Here is a 23,424-nt window from a genome sequence, read left to right as displayed (position 1 = left end):
GTCACAAGTCGTTCTCAGCAGGGAATCTGGAAAGGATTCCAGATGGGGAGATAGATATCAAACCAACACAGTTCCCAATATGGAATCTAGAGACAGAATCAAGAGACTAATGACCTGTGGAAAGCCAATTAGATCATCAGCTCAAACATACAAAGTATGGAGCTCAACCAAAAGGAACTTACCAATGGCCCCCAGAAAGAGCAAGAAAGACAACGAACTCAAAAGAGTTCACAGGGTACGATGCCTGTGTTTCCCGCTGTCCGTGAAAGCCATTAGAAGTTCACTGCAAATCTCATTGCTACCACCTGTTAAAAACTAAAATTCAATGAAGTAAATTTGAAAATGTATTGGGCTTTATTAGATGATTCATCATGGGCAGACAGCATCCCATCAAGCAACTATAAGAGGGCTCCCAGTACCACACTTGTTTTGACTACTATTGTTTAGCAGCATAGTTTTTTGGATTCAGGGAGTGTACATGTCCAACTTTGCTCTTTTTTCTCAATGTTACTTTAGCTACTAGGGTGGGGTCTTTTGCAATTCCACACAAATTTTAGGATTAGTTATTCAAGTTCTATTTAAAAAAAAAAAAAGCCTTTGGTATATAGATAGGGACTACATGAAATCTGTAGATTGCTTTGGATTTTGGAACATTTTAACAATATTAATTCTTCTAAATCAGAATCATGGATTTATTCTCCTTAATTGTGTCATCATCCATTTCTTTCATCAGTATTTAAGAGTTTTCAGAATACAAGTCTTTCACTTCCTTGGCTAAATTTATCTTTAGGTGTTTAATTCTTTTTGCAATTTTTTAATTCTTGATGCAATTGTAAGGGGGATTGTTTTAATTATTTCTCTAATAGTTCATTAGTGTGTAGAAATTCAATCAACCTTTGTATATTAATCCTACAACTTTACTGAATGTCAAAATTTTTTTATTCTACAACTTTAGTTCTAATGGTATTTTAGTGGAGACTCCAAGGATTTCTATAAAACATCACCTGCAATTAGTGACAATTTTACTTCTTTCCAACTTGGATGCCTTTTACTTCTTTCCTTGTCTAATTTCTGTGGCTAAGACTTCCAATACTATATTGAATAAAAGCAGGAAGAGTGGGCATCTTGTCTTGTTCTTGATCTTAGAGGAAAAAGCTTTCTCTCAGCTTTTCATCACTGAGTATGTTAGCTACGGATCTGTCATATATGGCCTTTACTATACTGAGGGATATTCTCTCTACACCCACTTTGCTAAGAGTTTTTATCATAAATGGATGCTGAATTCTGTAAAATGCTTTTTCTGCATCTACTGAAATGATCATATGATTTTTATCAGTCATTTCGGTAATGCAGTGCATCACATAATTGATTTGTGAATGTTAAAGCATCCTTGCATCCCTGGAATGAATCCCACTTGATCATGCTGCATGATCCTTTTTAAAGTATTGTTGGACTTGGTTTACTAGTATTTTGTTGAGGATTTTTGCATCTGTAGTCATCAGGGATATTGGGTTGTAATTTTCTTTTCTTGTAGTATCAATTCTTTTGTTTTGGTGTCAGGGTGATGCTGGCCTCATAAAGTGACTTTGGAAGTGTTCTTTCTTCTTCAATTTTGCTTTTGTTATTTTGAATAATTTGAGAAGGATGGGTATTAAACTTCTTTAAATGTTTGGCAGAATCACCTGTGAAGCCACCTAGATCTGGACTTCTGTTTGCTGGCATTTGGTGGGGAGGGGGGTGGAATACTAATTCAATTTCATTACTAGTAATTGGTCTATTCGGATTTTCTAATTTCTCATGATTTAGTCTTAGAAGACTGCATGTTTCTAGGAATTTATACATTTCTTTTAGGCTGTCTAATTTGTTGGCATATATATAACTACTCATAATGTTCTCTTATGATCTGTATTTGTGTGATATTGACTGCTTTCTTTTCTGATTTTATTTGGGCTCTTTTTTTCTTAATAAGTCTGTCTGGCTAAAGATTTGCTGATTTGTTTATCTTTTCAAAGAACCAGCTCTTAGTTTCATAAATCTTTTCTATTGCCTTTTTAGCTGTTATTTCACTTATTTCTGCTCTGATCTTTATTATTTCTTTCCTTCTACTAACTTTGGGCTTTGTTCTTCTTTTTCTAGTCCTTTGAAATGTAAAGTTAGATGGTTGAGAGTTTTCTTGTTTCTTGAGGCAGGCCAATATTACAAAGAAATTCCCTCTTAGAAACTGCTTTTGCATCATTCAGCATAAGGAAGAGTACCCTAAAAGTATGAGGAAAGTTAGCACAGCTATCGTGCTATAATCAAATCAAGCAAACACTTACAAGGTCATTCATATTAGTTTGGCTAGCTGGATTAATTTCCTCCAAAAATTCTAAGACATAAAATGTGTATCTATCCATAAGATGGACTCCAACTGCAGGATCAGGTTGATGCTATGAAAAAGCAAAAGAAAAAAAATACATGTCTAGTAAGAGATATGATCATTAAAACAAAATATTTAAAATATAATCAAAATTTCCATCTAAGATATAAAGTCTAAGAGTATGAAATAACATATATTTATAATTTTCAGAAATAGCTACATATTCCAACAATGCCATTTACAAACAGGAAAAAAAAAATGTACCTACCGAAAGTGAATCTTCTCCCACTTGGCTACTAGCTAAAGCCATTATGTTAGGAGAATAAAATCTTTCATACATGGATGCTCCTTGACAAGTATCAATAATAAATAGTAGCTCATTGTATCTGAAAGAAAAGTGATAGTATCTTTGACATGAATCATGCTGTTAATCATACATTGATTAATATTTTATAATACTTCCATAAGATATTTAAGTCATATCTTAATCATTTCAGCAGCTAAAAATTTGAGATTTTTCAATAGAATTCCAAATACATATCTATACTAGAAAATTTAAAGGTATAATCATATCTGGGGAAACCACGTCAACAGAATGCAGTGGTTGTACCACAAAGTGGCTGCCCAAACTCTCTTCCCTTCCCTTATCTATGACATACAACTCAGAGTCCGAAAAAATGTTCAAAACAAAAAGCACTTCTCTGGCACTCACACAGTCCTAGAAACTGAGCTAGTTTTAGGGAAAAAAAAAAATACACACACCCACACATATATATATGACAGTCACCATACTCAAAGATCTCAAAATCTAACTAGAAGACAGACACGTAAACATGTAACTGAATCAGAATATAATGAGTATTACAAATGTTATTGAGGGCCTACAGCACGCCTGACACTAAGCTGGGGAGGCAGTACAGTCCCTGCCCTCACGCGCGTAGAGTCTAACAAAGCCACAAACGTTCCAAGGGCACTGATAAAGAAACAGAGGGAAAGGCAGGTCACAGAAAGGCGATGTGTCTGGCAGGAGCAGTGAGAGATGAATGTTCTTTAACAAAGAAATAACAGCACATTCCAGCAGAGGAAAAAGCCTATGTTAAGGTACCTAAACATAAAAACGATCAATGTTTGGGGTAAGGGAATAGTATGATGCAGTTCAGATTTAGAATTAATTTGGTAAAATGGAGAGAAATTAGTTTTAAAAAGGTAGTGTGCTACTTGCTCAATTGTGTCCGACTCTGTGACCCAGTAGACTGGAGCCTGCCAGGCTCCTCTGTCCATGGAATTTTTGAGACAAGAATACTGGAGTGGGTTGCCATTCCCTTCTCCAGGGGATCTTCCTGACCCATGGATTGAACCTGGGTCTCCAGCATTGCAGGCAGATTCTTTACCATCTGAGCCACCAAGATAGGGCCAATCTGTAAAGTATCCCATGTGAAGTTTGGATCTTATGCTATAAATCTGAAGAAGCCATCAAAGCCTTTTTTAAAGTGAAATAACAACATAATCAGCTCTACATTTTAGAATGAGCTGCCTGGCTGATGAAGATGAAAATAGAAAGCAGATAATATTTTCTCAGATACTGAATCTAGGTAAACAGCTAATACTACACCCAGAAAGAAAGCACGAATGATATCTAAGCAGATGATAGAAGGTAAAACAAATATGACACATTTGTCTTGAGACAAAAATCTGTGGATACTTCTGGGGATCAGGACCATCTAAAGTTACGAGAGGCAGTACAATAAAACAATTAAGAGAGTAAGCTTGGGGACAGGACCACTTGGATGTGAATCCTAGCATGAGCACTTAAGAGCTGTGCAAAGTTTGGCAAGTTATTTAAACTGTGCTCAATTTAGACACTTTTAAGAATGAGAATCATAACGTATCTGCCTCATGGAGTTATTAAAATTAAACAGAACAACAACACATGGCAACACAGTGCCAGTGCCTAGTATACATTCAATAAACATAGCTATGAATAAGATAAAATCAGTACCAAGCAAAAGCTGTCTCAATACTTCTATACATTCTCCTTATGCTTATAATCCAGTATTTAGAATATTTAATTTGTAGCATAGCTGTGTACATATTTCTGTTTTCTACCAGATTTTAAACACTTTGAAGGCACAGTAAGCATCCTATTCCCCTCTGTGCCATATGTTTAGAAGGTAAAGCATAAGCATTTGTTGAGCATAACCAAGTTAAAAGCAATTCAACTGGTACTTTATTTTTTTAATTGATTCTTAATTGGAAGACAACTGCTTTACAATGTTGTATTGGTTTCTGCCTTACAGTGACATGAATCAGCCATAGGTATACAAATGTCCTCTCTCTTTTTAACCTCCTTCCCACCTCCCATCCCATCCTACCCATCTAGGTTGTCACAGAGCACCTGGTTGAGATCTCAGTGTCATAGAGCAAATTCCCACTGGCTATCTACTTTACATATGGTAGTGTTTATGCTTCAATCTACTCTCTCAATTTGTCCCACCCTCTCCTTCCCCCGCTGTGTCCACAAATCCATTCTCTATGTCTGCATTTCTATTGCTGTCCCACAAATACATTCATCGGTACCATTTTTCTAGATTCCATATATATGTACTAACATAGAATATTTGCTTTTTTCTCTCTGACTTACTTCACTCTGTACAACAGGCTTTAAGTTCATCCACCTCACTGGAACTCACTCAAGTCTGTTCCTTTTTATGACTGAGTAATACTCCATTGTATATATATGTACCACAGCTTCTTTATCCATTCATTCATTGATGGATGTTTAGGTTGCTACCATGTCCTGGCTGTTGTAAACAGTGCTGCAATGAACACTGGGGTAAGTAAAAGTCGCTCAGTCATGTCTGACTCTTTGTGACCCCATGAACTGTACAATCCATGGAATTCTCCAGGCCAGAATACTGGAGTGGGTAGCCTTTCCCTTCTCCAGGGGATCTCCCAACCCAGGGATTAAACCCAGGTCTCCCACATTGCAGGCGGCTTCTTTGCTGAGCCACAAGGGAAGCCCAAGAATACTGGAGTAGGTAGCCTATCCCTTCTCCCACAGATATTGCCGACCCAGGAATCCCGACCCAGGAATTTAGAATTGTCGTTTTCTCAAGGTATATGCCCAGTAGTGGGATTGGTCAAATGGTAGTTTTGTTCCCAATTTTTACGAAATCTCCATACTGTTCTCCCTAATGACTGTAACCATTTGGGTTCCCACCAACAGTGCAAGAGGGTTTCCTTTTCTCCACATCCTCTTCAGCATTTATGGTTTGTAGATTTTTTGATGATGGCCATTTTGACTGGTGTTGAGGTGATATCTCACTGTAGTTTTGATCTGCATTTCTCTAATATTTAGTGATAATGAGGATTTTTTTCACGTGCTTATTAGCCATCTGTATGTTCAACTGCTCATTTAAATTCACTTAAGTCCACATAACAACTTTCAACTAAAAGAGTGCTTACCACAGATTACTAATAATATATCATTGCTAATGTGAGCTGCTACAAATTTTATACTAATACTAATTTCAGCATTTTTCCCAAAGAAGAAATAATATGTTGTCATTACATGAAGAGTCCAAGAATGTGCAAAAAGTAAGAATAAATACAAGATAAGAAATAAATGTATGTTCACAATCCCCCTAAATAATGGGGCACTTGGTTATTAGGAATCTTATTTTCTTCAAAAAGGATGAGAAATAATAAGAGAGATGATCTTAAAAGGTGAACTTTTTCCATGCTCTTTAAGAAATCTAAATTTTTCCTTTAAAAAAATTCAGTTCATACTTCTCTAAAATATAATAAAACTACTGCTATAGTAATTGCTAAAAATATATATATATATATAATTCAGTTCAATAGAAACAACAAACATAAATCTAAAGTTAGAAGAAGTAACATAAAAATAAGTTTAAATCTCACAAGATTTGTAAATCTACTAACCATGGAAAAATTGGGTACTAATTTATCTTACGAAAAGTAGTCATTTATTACCGTCTTTTCTGCCACATTTGTTCAAAAGCATCTGCAAGTTCTATGTTGGTAATTTCTTCAGAATCTTGAAATTTCAAGAAACCATTTCCACCATGTCCTTATAGGAAGGGTCAGAAAGATCAAACAGACACTTTTTTAAAATGCAAACTGCAAACATCTAGATATTAACATTCACTTCATTCATGGCAATATTTTAATATCACTTGTTACTATATACTCTATGGTTAAAAGTACTTAATTTTTCTACTATACCAATTAAACAGAATAATGATAGACTGTGTAAAATATAGTAGATATATATTTAATAGCTTATCATTCAGTTTTATAAAAGCATATTTATACTTTTTCACTGGTTCCATTATTATGTCAAAAATGAGTTTCCATAGATAAACATTTCTCAAATACCAGGCAAACACTTTTGGTGAGAAAGGAGTTGAAGACACTAGTTAGTGCCTCAGTAAGCAAGCACTGTTCACAGTGTATACTTGAAATGTTGTAACTCTAGGAAATGCAGTTTTCACCTAAAAAAATTATGTTTTTATAACCATCAGCCACTGTACTATGAGAGCTGACCATAAGATCATGACATTCAAAATGCATGAGAGAGCCATGCTCTCTGTCTGGATACAAACGTTAGCTTTACGGCTTAATGACTGTGTTACCTTAGGCAAATAACATTTCTATGCCAGTTTCCTCAGCTGTAAAGTAAGAAATGTATGAGTAAGACCATCATTAGCATGCCAATATAGGCCTTTTATGCAAATTTTAAAAGGTACTTCCCACTGTCTATCAAAGTAGAAAAACCTATCTTAGTGCCCCTTCAGAATATAAGCAGTCCTATGAGCTTAACCGTGGTTAGTATATGCCTTTGTGGGATAAAAAATATTTCCTCCCTCATCAGACACAACTCTATAGCAGGGCACTCACCACTGGCAAACTTTCTCTGTAAACAGCCAAGTAGTACATGTTTTAGGCTTGTGAGTCATTTGGTCTCTGCTGCAAATACTGGACTCTGCCATGTATTTTGACAATGTTCAAAACAAATTTATATATTCTGAGAATATATAAAACAAATAGATGCAACTGTGTTTTAATAAAACTTTATTTTGTAAACAGGCAGCCCTTCTATGGGCCGTGGTTTGCCAGTTCAATCTTGAACACTGGAACTTCTCCCAAACCTGCAGTTATCCTGAAAGAGTACCAACAGACTCAGAAAAAGTCTGGCAGCCCACGTCATAGGAAGGCTTGTAATTATGATGATATAATGATAAAAAATGGCAATAGGTATTGTTTATTGAGGTTTACTATACACCACACAATATTCTTAATCATTGTGTACATTAATTCATTTCATTCTCACAACCGAAAGATTTTGGTGCTGATTTTCAGGGCTCTCACGTATGACTTATGGGTGTGCACTGCACGTAAGTGTCTGACCAGAGTGGTGAGTGCCCTGCTATAGAGTTGTGTCTAATGAGGGAGGAAATATAAATAAAACCTTTCACTTAGTACATCAAATAAAGCCAAGCTACAAGACTATACTTCATCTTATTTGCCACTGAAGAGTGAAAATTTCTTATACATGTCAGGTAGACGAAAATGAAGTTTCCTGACTTCATTAACTCTGCTGGGTTAATTTATAAAGTTTATAAATTGACTGAATTTTTAAAGTTATAAATAAATGCCCCATGATAAAGAAAAGTAAACCACTAGGTAAGAGTCACTCTCTTGCTGAATGACATCTAGAAATCATTCTGCCCCTGTTTTATCATCAGCTGATAAGTAATACACTGTTTTCAAATATCACTTCAAGTTGTTATACATTATGAGAAAAGAGAACTTCATAACAAACTATTTTAGCCAAAAATAATTTAAGGTATTTAAATTTCCTTCCATGCAAATGCCTTTTTGAAAAAGAGTCAGCATATTCTATTATTAAATATCTAAATTGAAAAATTACCTGTCATATAAATAAGAATATTGCTCCGATCATCAGAAAGAAGACGTTTTGACCGAGGCGTGCTAGATGGAATCCTCCCAGTTAACACCCGTAAAAAATTCTCCACAGTTACCTGAGAAAAATTAGAAATCAGATGAAATAGAACTTGGGTAAACCTATCAATTGTTTTTCCTACTTTTAAAAACTTTCCTTCTTCTTTCTCTATGTATTACTCAGCATAAACTAAAAATAAAACTTAGAAATATAATTCAATTAAAATATATTTATTTAAATATACACTTCAAAATAACTTTGTTTCCATTCTTTACAAAATACAAAAAACCAACAAAAAACTAGTTTGGGGAAAACTAAGCTAATTATAAATTTTAAAAGTTCAAATGCTATACAAAGTATTGCCAAAAACTGAAAATAGATTATTAATCTGTCTTCACAGGCAGTTCTTTGGGAAGATATAAAATATAGAAATATAAACAAATTCACCAATATTATAACTACTGCACTTAATACAGTCAATTACAATTAATTACAGTCAAAAATACCTACTTAGTCAATTCTAGATCAACAACAAAAGACAGGTCCATAACAAATCATAAAAATAAAACCATAAGGATAGATCCATAAATAACCCTGATATTATACATCTTTAATTCTTTAATGCATTTTGTTACTTAAATTTCATTAGCGGTAACTTTATTATGTAAAAAAATTCATAACACTGCAAGCCAGATCTTCCAACCAGGAATTTCTGCATCTCCAGGATGCTTTGAAAGATATTTAAGTTCTTGGAAGTATAATGCTAATTTCAAGTTATATTACACAGATCTAAATTTCAAAAGCAGAAAATCAACCCAGCCTTCTTGTTCAACTCTTCCCTAGGTGAGTATGTAAGTGTCTATGAGTGTGTGTCTGTGAGTGTATGTGTAAGTTGTTTGGTTTACATTTTCTCAGAAGACACCAAAATGGTGTTTCTTTTAACAGGGAAACAAAAGAAGGGAAGTTGGCTAACAAAGAAGGGAAGTACTTGGTCTACATTTTACAATGACCAAAAAAGAACAAGAAAAAGTCCAACATTCACATTTAAGTGCTGAACAAACATTTCTGAGTGCCTTCAGAGGGCTGTAAGAACCCGCTAGGTATAAGATACAGAAGATACATGTCCTTAGGGAACTTACAGCCTGGGAAAAGACATTAATTTCTTCAAAACAGGTCTGGGAACATGGGAAACTGTGTCTTACTTTTGGTAGGCTTAGTGAATGGGGAAGGATTACTAAGGAAGACTTTATCAAGAAAGACTTGAAATGCTAAACACACTATTAAATTTTAAATAAAGTTCAAAGGCAGAAAATAGAGTACAGTGTCTTTTTTTTTAACTTATTTTTAATCATATGTGCATAAAAACACTAGAGGCATATTAAAAGTGGTTACCTTTAAGTAGTATCAGTCATTTTAATATTTCCATAAGTAATACATTTACTGAAAATATAAAACTTGAAATTTTAGATCAAATATGAAAAACAAAGAATATACTTACTATAAAAGGAAGTTGATACACTAAACCTCAATAAAATAATACAGAAGCCAAGACAGAGTTGTTCTATCCTAGATACATATATGAAATTTTCATGCTGTGACACTTTTACTCATATATTGTTTTCTTAATATGAATTCCAGAAACTGCAGATTGTCAAGGCTACAGTGACAACCATACAAAGTTTAAAGAAAAAGAATAAGATTACTTTATTCTACCACTCTGTTAGAACTTAAAAGTGAAAGCTACATTTCAAAAATGTTGCCACATTAAATATTTTACCTCATAACTTCTATAATCCACTTCTACATCATCTCCATACACATTCAGTTCCATATTCTTGTGACTATACACTGTAGCTGGTTTAGGATTTCTAGGGTTGCATGCCATATCATCTGCAAGCATCAGAACAATGTGGCTAGGAAAAGAAAATTTTAGTAAATATACTATTTCGATAAAATCAAAAAGTTAAAAAGATATACTTTATATACGTGCTAAGTCTTCAGTAGTGTCCAACTCTTTGTGACCCTATGGACTGTAGCCCTCCAGGTTTCTCTGTCCCTGGGATTCTCCAGGCAAGAATACTGCAGTGGGCTGCCATGCCCTCCCCTCCAGACGATCTTCCCGACCCAGGAATGGAACCCATGTCTGTCTCCTGTATTGGCAGGAGGGTTCTTTATCACTAGCACCACCTGCAAAGCCCATATTTTATTCATATCATGTGGCAATTATTTTCATTCTTTTTTAAAAATAACCCCAAACAATTATTGAGCACACATTTAAAAGTGCTTATATTAAAAAAAAATTTTTAATATGTCCCTATGTAGTGTAAGTTTTAAAGAAAAGAAATCAGAACAATCTGGCATGAACTTATCCACAGAACTGGGAGTTACTAACTCAATTTTTTTTCCAACACAGTATACTTTATGCCATGTAGCAAAAGGAAGCTAAGATGAAAGAGTTACACTGTCCTCCCCAAACATTGCTTTTAATTTTAGTAATATCTGACACTCTCAAGACTTAAACTGTGATAGTCCAAAAATTTTACTTTTCAGAATCGCAAATGCTTTAGTATGAAAACATACAATCCATCAGCAAGTGCAGTCTCTGTACCACAGGGAACACATCTCCAGTGCAATCATTCTTCATTGGCTCCACTCCATCCCCCTGAAATCAGCCACCATCTCTCTAGCTGATGCTGGACTAGATGCTGGAATAGCTCCCATCTGGCATCCTGCTTCCACTCCCATCTTCCTGTGGTTCCTTCTCCTTAGAACCACCAGAGAGCCCTTCCTTAAACAAGTCAAATCATTAAACTTTCTCACTTAAAATCTTTCAAGGACTCCCCATTACAATCAGAGGAAAACAGAAACTCCTTACATGGTCTGCAAGGCTTAATGTGATCTCTGTCTCTCTCTCTCTCTAACTTCACCCCTAACAGCCATGCGCACTATGCTCCTTCCACACTACTCAGGAACATGCTAAGCCTTTTCCAATTCAGGGGCTAGTGACCAAATTTAGACTTCTTTCCTCCCAAATCTTCCTATCATTCCAATCTTAGCTAAAGTGCTCTGTTCTCACTACATGTTTTCTTTTATACAGGTCATTTACAAATCTGCAATCTTCCCATCACCACCCCTGTTAGAATATGAGCACTTCTCTGAGGGCAGGGGCTTTTTCTGTCCTTCACTGCTGTATCACTCAGGCTTAGAAATACAGCCTGGCATGTAGTAGACATTCAAGAAACACTAACTGAGTGAATGAAACATTTTCATTTTTTGTGTGAATTTTCTTTGAGAGAAAATTACAACGTGTCTCTTAAATGCTTCTCATCTTGATCTTACCACTAAAACGAGTGAACATGAATCAGGCAATTCTTTATTCTACCATATACTTGAGCTTCCCAAACATAAGGGAAAAATTAATATGGCATACATAATTAGTCTGGCAGGAGATAGCAAGAAGAAAATGTTCCTCCACATATGTTCCAAATACATTAAAGTTCAGAACTGAAACATTGTGATTTTTCTTAAAAACTGGCTAAGTTTCTATTTTGAAAGGGTTCCAACCCTGCCACATTCAAAGATCAGATCTTCAGCTGTTACTGATTCATTCTCACAAAATGGTTAAAGTTATTGCTCTTAAAATGGAAAATATATCTTCTCATTTTAATAACTTAAATGATTTATATTAAGTTATTAGCAATCATACCTTTTTTGTTATACAACTACTATTAAACAAAAATGAGCTGACCTATAAATTTCAATATAAGATTATTCCTTTAGGCCATGTTTTTGGTTGAAGGTTAAATTCATTCCTTGAAATTAAATGTCAATTTCATAAAGAAGTAATCACTTCAGCATAAAATTATAAATTCAATCAACACTTTTCTGATAGATAATTTTGAGCTTCAATGTAAGTATTATATATAACCTTTGGTTAACATAATCAATATATCATAAAAAATCATGGTATCTGGAGACAATATATGAAAAACAGGACAGAAAAGAGACTGCACAATGTTGTAAAGTAATTAGCCTCCAACTAATAAAAATAAATGGAAAAAAAAAAAGAAAAGAGACTGCATTTCAAAAGTTTACAAATTCAACCATATATTCTAATGCATTGTTTCTAAAAGTTAAGAAATGTTCAGAACTCTTGTCTGGAGGAAAAAAAACCTGACTGGGTCCAAGTGTCAAATCATTTATATATGAAAGTGAAGTGTTAGTCGTTCAGTCATATCTGACTATTTGCAACCCCATGGACTGTAGCCCACCAGGCTCCTCTGTCCATGGAGTTCTCCAGGCAAGAATACTGGAGTGGGTTGCCATTTCCTTCTCCAGGGGATCTTCCCAACTCAGGGACAGAACCCGCATCTCTCATGTCTCCTGCATTGGCAGGCGAGTTCTTTACCACTAGCACCACCTGGGAAGCCTCCATTTATATATATGATACTTAACTATATAATGAAACTAAACTCCTTAGGTTTATATTTCTTATAAAATTATTTGTTGTTATTATTGTCAGTCACTAAGTCACACCTCTGCAACCTCACGGACTACAACACACCAGGCTTCCCTGTCCTTCACTATCTCCCAGAGTTTGCTCAAATTCATGTCCATTGAGTCAGTGATGCCATCCAACCATCTTATCCTCTGCCATCCTCTTCTCCTTTTGTCTTCAATCTTTCCCAGCATCAGGGTCTTTCCCAATGAGTCAGCTCTTTGCATCAGGTGGCCAAAGTACTGGAGCTTCAGCTTCGGCATCAATCCTTCCAATATTCATTATATTCAGGGCTCACTTCCTTGAGGATTGACTGCTCTGATCTCCCTGTAGTCCAAGGGACTCTCAAGAGTCTTCTTCAGCATCACAGTTCAAAAGCATAAATTCTTCAGCTCTCAGCCTTCTTTAAGGTCCAACTTTCACATCCATACATGACTACTAGAAAAATCAAAGCTTTAACGACATGGACCTTTGTCTGTAAAATGACGTTCTCTGATTTTTAATATGCTTTCTTAGGTTTATAAAACTACAAATGAACACAAAATTATAAATTAGATTCTAACAAATCTACCAAACTAATAATACTCTAAGAACACTATTTGAAGGATGATATTATTTTGCTAAAACTAAATGACTGCTGGCTTCCCTGGTGGCTCAGACGGTAAAGCGTCTGCCTGCAGTGCGGGAGACCCGGGTTCAATCCCTGGGTCGGGAAGATCCCCTGGAGACGGAAATGACAACCCACTCAAGAATTCTTGCCTGGAAAATCCCTTGACAGAGGAGCCTGGCAAGCTACAGTCCATGGGGTTGCAAAGAGTCAAGACACAGCTAAGCAACCTCACTTCACTTCAAATGACTGCTGATGTATTTAACAGGAGAAAGAGATAATTTCAGGCCTGGTTCTACATTTCATTTTTTTCTGTATTTTGACATCCACACAACAATATAATTTGATGATACAGAAAACATCTGCTCACAAAAGTATTTGCACAAAATGCAATTCATAACTTCTAGGCTCTGTTTACTGTTCAGAATAATCAGATCTGATATTTAACTAAGTCTTTGCCAACAGTCTTTGAACAACAATTATCATAAGATCTAACTTGTTGTCTCCGTAAAGTGTCTTCTTCACTGAATATCAGGCTAGCATCACAGCAGTTATTTAAGTCTTCACTGTGAATATGTTAAACGATCACTGCTAGAATCAAGATCAAAAAAAAAAATCTACATTGAAGACATGCTACTACATTCCTATAAATAATGATAGCAAGTTGCTTTTTGTTACCTTATTAAAATTAAGATAAAAATCCCTCAAATATATCCAATTGATAGAAGAATATGATATTCTTACACTCTGGAAATCCTATACTACCATGTGTTATGACTCAATTCTCTCACTTACTTAAGGTCCTGCAGAACCTACATCACACAAGCATAGGGTAATATGGCCTTCTCTCAATATAAAACCAAAAGAAAAGATAAGCACTGAAATTGTATAAAGTTCAAACTGAGTTTGAAACAAATACAGTGCTTAATTATATAAGTAGTTTCCATACTGTTTAAATCACACATTTCCCCTTGCCAGTTAAAAAAAAAAAAATTAGAGGACACACCCATATATGTATCTACTAATGTGTTAGTCATATGTATTCACTACTTCAAATATATATAATAAATACTAGTGAAGCATAACTTCTTTCCTTTATAGATTAAAAAATAATAATAAAGAAACTGCATTTTCTTCCCTTGCCACTATTTGTTGTCTGATCTAACAGAATCATGATCATGCTGAAACAGATTTTAAAGATCAATACAAAACTAAAATTTTAAAACCTCTCCAAAGACATGAAACCCAATTATAGAAATGTGTGAGAAGAAAACAATCCAAAACAAATACTTTCCCATTATTACACGTGCCTAACATCAAAGGGGGGCTTCTCTGGTGGCTTGGTGGTAAAGAATCTGCCTCCCAATGCAGGAGACGTGGGTTTGATCCGTAGGTCAGCAGATTCCGTGGAGAAGGAAATGGCTACCCACTCCAGTATTCTTGCCTGGGAAATCCCACGGACAGAGAAGCCTGGCAGGCTGCAGTCCGGGGGGTCGCGGAAGAGCGGGACACAACTCAGCGATAAACAACAACACGGAAGGAACAGGCAAGCCCGGCATCAGGGCTGCTCAGCCACTCTTTACCCTCCCCTCCGAAATTCATCCTTGGCCCAGTCAGAAAGCAGTAACCAATGGGTACAAAAATAAATTTCACAGAGATAAAAAATTTTTCACTGCTCTAGACAATTAGAGTACAAAGCTTCAAAAAGCATACCTTCTCATTTGTAACAGGCTGGTAGTACCATAATAAAAATTTTTCACTAAATGAAATTTAAATAGATTACTGTATTGGTAAAAAGTATTATTAAACAATTCACTGAAAATTGCTATACATACTATAGCCATATAACTAATCAGATAATACTTCCTTAGAGCATCTTTAGCAACCAGAGCTACACTAAGCTTATCTTCAATATCACCATCCTATTCTAGACAGTAGCCAAAATTACAGCAGCTGGAGATTTGAGGATCATAGGAGATCTTCAATGCTCTCTTAAGTCTGAGTTTCTGCTCATAAGTGTTGCTTTCCTTTCTTTAAAAGTCTATATGTAACTTCAGTAGAATGCTATAAACAGTTTCCTAAGACTTAACCACAATGCCTAGATTGCACATTTTGCCAGAAAAAATATTTGCAAGCATCATTAATAAGCCTTCTCTGGTACACATCTCTTCACAAATAGCAAGTAAATAACAAGGTCCTCTTATTTTCTCTGGGCATTAAGAAAGATATTCTTAAGAAATAAGTTTAGTTATTCATTAAGAAGACTTGGATGGCTATGTTTCTTTTGAAGTTATCACTTTTATCGAGTTTTTTTTAATCTTTTTTACAAAGGATAAAATATAGACACACTACACTGATGGTGAAGAGTTACACCATTTCTGTTCTTCACCTTGATCATAAAAGTCAACTAGGACAAAAATTAAAGAGGAAAAATATAAAATGGAGACTATGACAGACAAAATGAAAGGCTAATTAACTAGAAGGTAATAGTAAATATCAATTAAAAATAATTCAACAATTTTAAAGCAATATAATGATGTTAACTGACATGATTTAACCATTCCATATTAAACTATACAGTCACTATTTTACCCAAACTGTCAAATTTGGATTCCATATTGGAATAAGAGTATGAAAAAATAAGATCAGAAGTTATGGGGAAATGGAAACAGGGTAAGGTAACAGGATGATGGAAACAAGTATCTGTTGAGTTTACAGTGTGATAGGCACTGTGCTGCAGTCTTTTCAGATACCTAATTCTCACTATATCACAACAATCTTGTGAAGACTATTTTTATCTTCATTCTAAAGGTAAGGAAATTCAGTGAGGGCAGATCACTTGCCCAAAGCTGCATAACTGATAAGCAAAAGATACGAGATTTAATTTCAGAGCCTGCATATGTTCCACCCACTATGACTACATTCTTTGGCAGAATGGAATATGTTGCCTTATAGTGAGCAGAGCCAAAACTTCTAATAATTTCTATACTCACATCAACAAATATTAAAGGGACATCACGTTCCTCAAAGGGCTTTCAGATGGCACTATTGGTAAAGAACCCGCCTGCCAAAGCAGGAGATGTAAGAGACATGGGTTCGATTCCTGGGTCGGGAAGATCCCCTGAAGAAGGGCATGGCAACCCACTCCAGTATTCCTCCCTGGAGAATTACAGGGACAGAGGAGCCTGTGGGGTACAGTCCATGGGGTCACCAAGAGTCGGACATAAGTGAAGCAACTTAGCAGGCACACACGCACTTTCCTCATACAAATCTCGTTTTGGTATTTCCATTTTTCATGGCTCAATGAAATTTATGCTTTAAACTTCACTACAAACATTTTTAAACTTTTAAATAAACAAATCATTTAATTTTAGAGCTATAAATTTTTAAGTCTGTTTTCACCTTTAAAAAAAAACTAAAAAAATCTTCCCAAAATCTTTTTTTAATTACAATAAAATCTGACAACAAATACTCAAGGAATGGAACGTTCTGATTTCAACCTTTTTTCAAAACCCAACAGCCGCCCGCTGCCTGGGTCAACACCTGCACTGCCTCCAGCACAGCCACAGCTGCCTACGTCGCTGCCACTGCGGTCCCCACTGTACGAGCAGGCCACCGTTTTCAATGAGTAAATGTACTCCTTTCTGTCATCACACATTTAGGGAGTTTCTGAAGGTGAGTGAAGATTACTGCCAAGCACAGCATGACCTTTACGAGGACAAGAAAGCTATAGAAATGTAATACCACTCCACCAAGAAGCTGAGTAAGAGCAGTTCCCTGGACCCAGAAGTGTTGAATTGAATCCACAAAGCATTTTCCAACTCAAGCTACTTTTTTACATCATTTCTGTACTTAATTCTTTCACAGCCCTAATGAGTATTTTTTTACTAAAGTAATGTCTTGCATGAAATATCCAACTCCCATGGAAGTCACATACAAGCACACGATTTTTCTTATTACACAATCCAACCAAAATTATGAACAAAATTAAGGAGAAACTGAAGAAATGTGGGTTACCACAACAGTATTAATAAGAGTATGTAAAGCAATGTGCAACACTGCTCTTACGGGGAAAAAGGTATCCATGTTCCTGACTGTCCTTTTGATGAAAATGTACCATCCAACCATATTGCTGATGACCAGTTAAGTCTTGGGAAAATCAAGTTTTATGAAGAACATGGTTATTGTACAGATGCTCACTGTGTGGCAAGTCTTAGAAGAGCTCCACTGTTTGCTGCCCCAGCAAGAAGGTAGAATGAAACATGAAGATGCAGTGCAGATCAGAAAACAAAAGCAGCATGGAGTTTGTAACATCAAGCAACTTCTGTATTTAGAGAATATCACTCTCAAATGTGTCTGTGCTACAAAGACTTCAGTGGTCAACAGAACTGAGGTGTCTGATGCTGTCTTGGAAGTAGAATTTCACACAGGACCTAATTTGTTGCATACATTAGCCAAGAAGTTGACTCAGTAAGTCAAATGTCGCTCAGTTGTGTCCGACTCTTTGCAACCCCATGGACTGTAACCTACCAGGCTTCTCAGTCCATGGGATTTTCCAGGCAAGAGTACCGGAGTTGCCATTTCCTTCTCCAGTATCACGTAGAGGAGTACTGAAAAGCAGTTTTACCAGGTTATATGCTTGACAGAGCCTCTAGGTTGCTACTGTTGTTGTTCAGTCACTAAGTTATGTCCAACTTTTTGCAACCCCATGCACAGCAGTATAACAGGCTTCCCTGTCCTTCACTGTATCTCCTGGAGTTTGTTCAAACTCACGTCCATTGAGCTGGTGATGCCATCCAACCATCTCATCCTCTGTCGCCCCCTTCTTCTCTTGCCCTCAATCTTTCCCAGCATCAAGGTCTTTTCCAAAGATGAGCTCTTGGCATCAGGTGGCTAAAGTCTTGCAACTTCAGTTCCAGTATTGGTCTTTCCAATGAATATTCAGGGTTGATTTTCTTTAGGATTAACTGGTTTGATATACTTGCTGTTAGGTTACAATGAACCTATTTGGACACTTAGCAAAAGACTCCTGCTGTCCAGCATTTCAAATTTATCACTCCCCCCAGTTCCTGAAATCATACAATACTGAGTTATGTCTTCTTTGATCTATTCCCATATCAGAATCTTTACAATACATAAGAAATTTAGAAAGTTTAGGTACTAAAATATGCAGTGCAACATTTTATATTTTTTAGTGTTATATATAGAACTAAAACCCTAGGAACTATGAACATTCTAGATCTTATGTGATTTACTCCTTCAGTCATTTCTTACTGACAGCAGGGCCTATACAGTTATTTGCTTGCTCGCAGTACACTTACATTTGCCCACATTCATTAAAGTATACATCAGGTTTACATGACCACTGATTTTTGTTAATCTTTTATCAAGTCACATGTCATTGTTGTTTAGTCACTAAGTCATGTCCAACTCTTTGAAACCTCATAGACCACAGCTCACCAGGCTCCTCTGTCCATGGGATTTCCCAGGCAAGAATACTGTAGTGGGTTGCCATTTCCTCCTCCAGGAGATCTTCCCAACTCAGGGATGGAACCTGTGTCTCCTGCATTGGCAGGTGGATTCTTTATCACTGAGCCACCAAGGAAGCCCACAAGTCATATGATGTTATTGAATATCGTCCCAAAAATCTCATTTGTGCTGTTATGGAAAATCTGCATTTTGAAAATCTACATTGTACAAAGAAGTATATCTTTTAACACCTCCAAGAAAAAAAGCTGTACAATTAATTTAATGTTTGCACTTTTGTGTGCAACAACAGGAAGAGCCTAAAAAGGAATGCGAGAAGGCTATTAAATATTTCCAGTAAGATCTTGCCTTTATCTTGTGCAGAATATAAAGAATATGCTCTTTAATTAGTACATATTTTTTAAAGGTAAAGATGTTTTGTTACTGTAGCTAAAAATTTCTTAGTCATAACACTTTTGAAGCTCTTGTCATTCTTCTACACCTACTAGAAGTTGTTCACCAGCTATTATTTTTGCTTGTAGTGTGTTTTTTTCCTTCTCTTCCCAACCTCCCTTTCAAAACAGGAAGTGGGTTTCTGTTAGTGAACTGAACAGACATCTAATTTTTATATGACTTTTGAGTTGTATACTTATACTCACTTGGATACTTGATAATTATTATATAATTGATCAAATGGTGATGTGTATTAATGTGCCATATATCTACATTGTCTTATAATATGTGGTTATAGTTCTGTAGGCAAAAAATTTGTCAGTGTTCGTCAGTTTATAAAAACCTAGTGCAAGAGCTAAACATCTAAATAAACAACAAAATGGGGGGAAAAAGACCATATCTAAACTACTTTCTTGAGTAAGTGCAATCTACTAAAACTATCAGTAGATCAAAGTTAATATTTTAATATCTATTTTTATTAAGTATAACAATATAGATAGAAGAACTACTGAATAGTAAGTTAACTTTTACTTATCCAGAATAAATCCGAAAATACATTTGTAGAATAAGCTCCCTTATATGATCTATTTGATTGTCTCTGCTTCCAGTATGGTGTAGAAAAACAGTTTAGGTAAATTAATTTCTGACTAATATGGGTTTTACTTTCTAAAATAACATCTCAATTTCATGATTTGAAGCCTTGGAGATGGATATAATTAAATTTAAGTTAATGGGTAGGTATAAGGATTTAATGTCAGGTTACCTTTTTACTGACTTGAGTAATCTCCCACTCAAGCTATGGCCAAATTCTTGGAAACCATTAATATAAAACTCTGTGAAATATCTTTTCTCCAAAGAAATTAAATTATGTTCACAAATGTTAATTTCACTTATCCTTTTAACACCTCCTGAGTCAGATATAAAGTGACAGAATTACAACATTATTTCTATCAAATTACCACTATAAATTCCTCAGAAATTTCTTAGAAATATTTATTATTATCACCACTTTCCCTGGTGAAGTGTTGAGTTGAGTCCGACTTATTTTGAGGTCACTCCCCCTGCCACCAGTCAAACACTTAGGTTTTCCATGGAAATTATAGTTTCCTTCTCTGCCCTTTTCTCTCCCTGTATCTCCACATCAGTTGAAATTACAAAAATTGGCAAGTGTATTCAAAACACCATATGCTCGCAATACATATCTGCTGGTTGAAAAGGGGAGGGAGGAAGAAGGAAAGGAAAAAAGAAAGAAGGTAGGAAGAGAAGTAAATTAGTGTGTATTCCACCCCACCAATTGTCTTTCTTCCCTCCTATTTCTCAGAACAACCTAGCACCTACCCAAAATCACATGACATAAAATGCATCAGCTCCTTTTATTGCTTCCCCAATACAGTTGTCCCTTGGTTGGCTGGCAAGGGGTTGGTTCCAGGAATCCCTGTGATTACTAAAATTACTAAAATCCACAGATGTTCACATTCTATATATAAAATGCCTTGGTATTTGCATATACTCTACATACCAACATTCTCTCTATACTTTATGTCATCTCTAGATTATTTACAGTAATAGCTCACTGAGGTTTTTGTTTATATTTCCCTGATGCTTACTGAACAGTTAAGCACTGTTCATGTACCAATTGGCCATCAGTATATGGTGGCTCAAATGGTAAAGAATCAGCCTGCAATGCAGGACACTCGGGTTCGACCCCTGTGTCGGAAAGATCCCCTGGAGAAGGAAGTGGCTACTCACTCCAGTATTCTTGCCTGGAGAATTCCATGGACAGAGAAGCCTGGTGGGTTACAGTCCATGGGGTCACAAAGAGTCAGATACAACTGACCAACTAACTCATTTTCATTGTATCTTCTTTGGGAAAATGTCTGTTCAGATCTTCTGCTCATTTTTAAAATTTTAGTTTTTTATTTATTCATTTATTTGGGCTGCACTGGGTCTTTGTTGCAGTGCATGGGCTTTCTCCAGTTGTGGAAAGCAGGGGCTAATCTCTAGTCAAGGTGTGTGGGCTTCTCCTTGTGGTGGCTTCTCTTGTTAAGGAGTACAGGCTCTAGAACATGCAGACTTCAGGAGTTGTGGCATGGGGCTCAGTTAACCAAGGCATGTGAAATCTTCCTTGAACAGGGACTGAACCCATATCCCCTGCATTGGCAGGCAGATTCTTAACTACTGACCACCAGAGAAGTCCCCTCTGCTCATTTTTTGACTGGATTGTTTTTTTACTATTCAGTTTATGTGTGTGTGCTAAGTCGGCAGCTAAGTCACTTCAGTCGTGTTCAACTCTTTGCAACCCTTGGACTGCAGTCCTCCAGTCTCCTCTGTCCATGGGATTTCCAAGCAAGAATACTGGGGTGGGTTGCCATGTCCTCCTCCAGGGGATCTTCCTGACCCAGGGATAGAACCCACAGTTCTTATGTCTCCTGCAATGGGAGGCAGGTTCTTTACCACTAGTGCCACCTGGGAAGCCCCTTCAGTTTATGAGTTTTTTATATATTTTGATCATTAACCCCTTATCAGATATGTGATTTGCAAATATTTTCTCCCATTCAGTAGATTGCCTTTTCATTATGGATGGTTCCCTTTCCTGTACTTTTAGTTTGATATAGTCTCAATTGTTGATTTTTGCTTTTGGAGTCAAACCCCCAAAAATTCATCACTATGATTGACGTCAAAGAGCTTACTGCCAGTGTTTGCCTTTAGGAGTTTAACGGTTTCAGGTCTTACATTCAAGTCTTTAATCCATTTTATTTTTCTATATGGTGTGAGAAAATGTTCTAATTTCAGTTTTTTTATATGTTACTGTTTAGTTTTCCCAGCACCGTTTATTGAAGAGACTGCTCTTTCTCCATAGTATATTTTTGGCTTCTTTGCCATAAATTAACTAATCATATATGCATGAATTTATTTCTGGGCTCTCTATTCTGTTCCATTGGTCTATGTAACTGTTTTTATACCAATTCTATACTGGTTTGGTTCCCTGATAGCTCAGATGATAAAGAATCTGCTTGCAATGCAGGAGACCCGGATTTGACCCCTGAGTCAGGAAGATCCCCCGGAGAAGGAAATGGCAACCCAATCCAGTATTTTCGCCTGGAGAATTCCATGGACAGAGAAGCCTGGTGGGCTACAGTCCATGGGGTCACAAAGAGTCAGACACAACTAAGTAGCTAACACTTTCATACTGCTTTGATTACTACAGTTTTATAATATAGTTTGAAATCAGGGCATGTGATGCCCCTAGTTTGTTCTTCTTTCTCAAGACTGCTTTGACTATTTGGGGTCTTTTAAGGTTTTATACGAACTTTGGGGTTGTTTTTCCTATTTCTGTGAAAAATGCCATTGGAATTTTGATAGGGATTGCACTGGGTAGAATAGACACTTGGGTAGCACAGACATTTTAACATTATTAATTTTTCCAATCCACGAACTTCTGTTTGTGTTGCAAGCACAACAGAAGAAAATGTATTTGTAAAGGGTACCACTTACAGAATCAACCAAAAAAGGAAAAAAACTGACAGCTAAAAATTCTACCGAAAACTAGAAATTCAAAATTTTGAGGCTTATTTGAAAGCCGTTAAACATATAATTAAATGAAAATATACCTTTTCATAAATTGAATGATTTAATACCATAGGGAAGTCCACTCTCTTTAAATTAATCTACTGTAATGCAAATCAAAATCCCAACAGGGTTTTAAGAACTTGACAAGCTAATTGTAAACTTAATATGGAAGAACAAGACCCAAGAATAGCCAAGACGGTTCCAAAGAAGAACAAAGTCAAGGAAATCAAGTTACCAGATATGAAGATAGTGTCAGGAATGAAGACAATGTGGTATTGACCAAGAAAAAGCATCTCTCATTTCAGCAGTCCATACATAGTACTCCTATCTGTTTAGAAATCAATAAAGAAATTTCTCATTTGCTCCATAAAACTCTTAATGGTCTTCTAAGTCTTACAAATGGATCTTATCTAAATGTAAGAGCATGACAGTAGTGGCCAAATGTTCCTTTTATTATCGTCACTATTCTCCTCCTCAGAGCA

The 23,424-nt window shown here is 36.0% G+C and overlaps 1 protein-coding gene across 2 annotated transcripts in view; it reads right to left on the bottom strand.

The window, feature by feature from the left end:
- Window positions 1–23,424, bottom strand: part of PIGK (phosphatidylinositol glycan anchor biosynthesis class K) — a 134,244-nt gene that overhangs the window by 92,734 nt on the left and 18,086 nt on the right. For both annotated transcript variants that reach the window (XM_020878831.2, XM_070467899.1), the window contains 5 exons: window positions 10,126–10,261; window positions 8,316–8,427; window positions 6,356–6,452; window positions 2,628–2,745; window positions 2,319–2,429 (listed from right to left, as the gene is read on the bottom strand). In XM_020878831.2, the coding sequence (XP_020734490.2) occupies window positions 2,319–2,429; window positions 2,628–2,745; window positions 6,356–6,452; window positions 8,316–8,427; window positions 10,126–10,261 (574 nt within the window). The remainder of the gene's footprint in view (window positions 1–2,318; window positions 2,430–2,627; window positions 2,746–6,355; window positions 6,453–8,315; window positions 8,428–10,125; window positions 10,262–23,424) is intronic.

The sequence above is a fragment of the Odocoileus virginianus genome, chromosome 5 (assembly GCF_023699985.2).
Source record: "Odocoileus virginianus isolate 20LAN1187 ecotype Illinois chromosome 5, Ovbor_1.2, whole genome shotgun sequence".
Classification (NCBI taxonomy): Eukaryota; Metazoa; Chordata; class Mammalia; order Artiodactyla; family Cervidae; genus Odocoileus; species Odocoileus virginianus.
Note: the sequence above shows the minus strand (reverse complement) of the source record. Positions and strands in the feature narration are given on the sequence as shown.